Raw genomic sequence first — 204 nt, forward strand, 5'->3', positions numbered from 1 at the left:
CGGTGTTCCCCCGGCAGTTTCAGGTGAGGGCCACGTCACCCCGCGCTTTTTATTGCCTGATTAACTTGGACCTGCGATTGCTGCATCCCGCAGAACGGTTTGGGATGTTTCCCAGCTCCTCCTTAGGCAGTTACCACATTTATTTCCCTCCTGGGAGGATGTTTTCTTGCTCCTTTGCCCAGGTTTTGCTCACCTGTGTGTCAT

General features: G+C 53.4%; 1 protein-coding gene across 1 annotated transcript in view; it reads right to left on the reverse strand.

The window, feature by feature from the left end:
* DKK1 (dickkopf WNT signaling pathway inhibitor 1) overlaps window positions 1–204 on the reverse strand; it is a 4214-nt gene extending 4010 nt beyond the window's left edge. Inside the window, exon 1 of the mRNA XM_029962596.1 lies at window positions 194–204. Coding sequence (XP_029818456.1) covers window positions 194–204 — 11 coding nt within the window. The remainder of the gene's footprint in view (window positions 1–193) is intronic.

This window comes from Manacus vitellinus, unplaced genomic scaffold (genome assembly GCF_001715985.3).
Source record: "Manacus vitellinus isolate BGI_N305 unplaced genomic scaffold, ASM171598v3 scaffold_48_pilon, whole genome shotgun sequence".
NCBI lineage: Eukaryota > Metazoa > Chordata > Aves > Passeriformes > Pipridae > Manacus > Manacus vitellinus.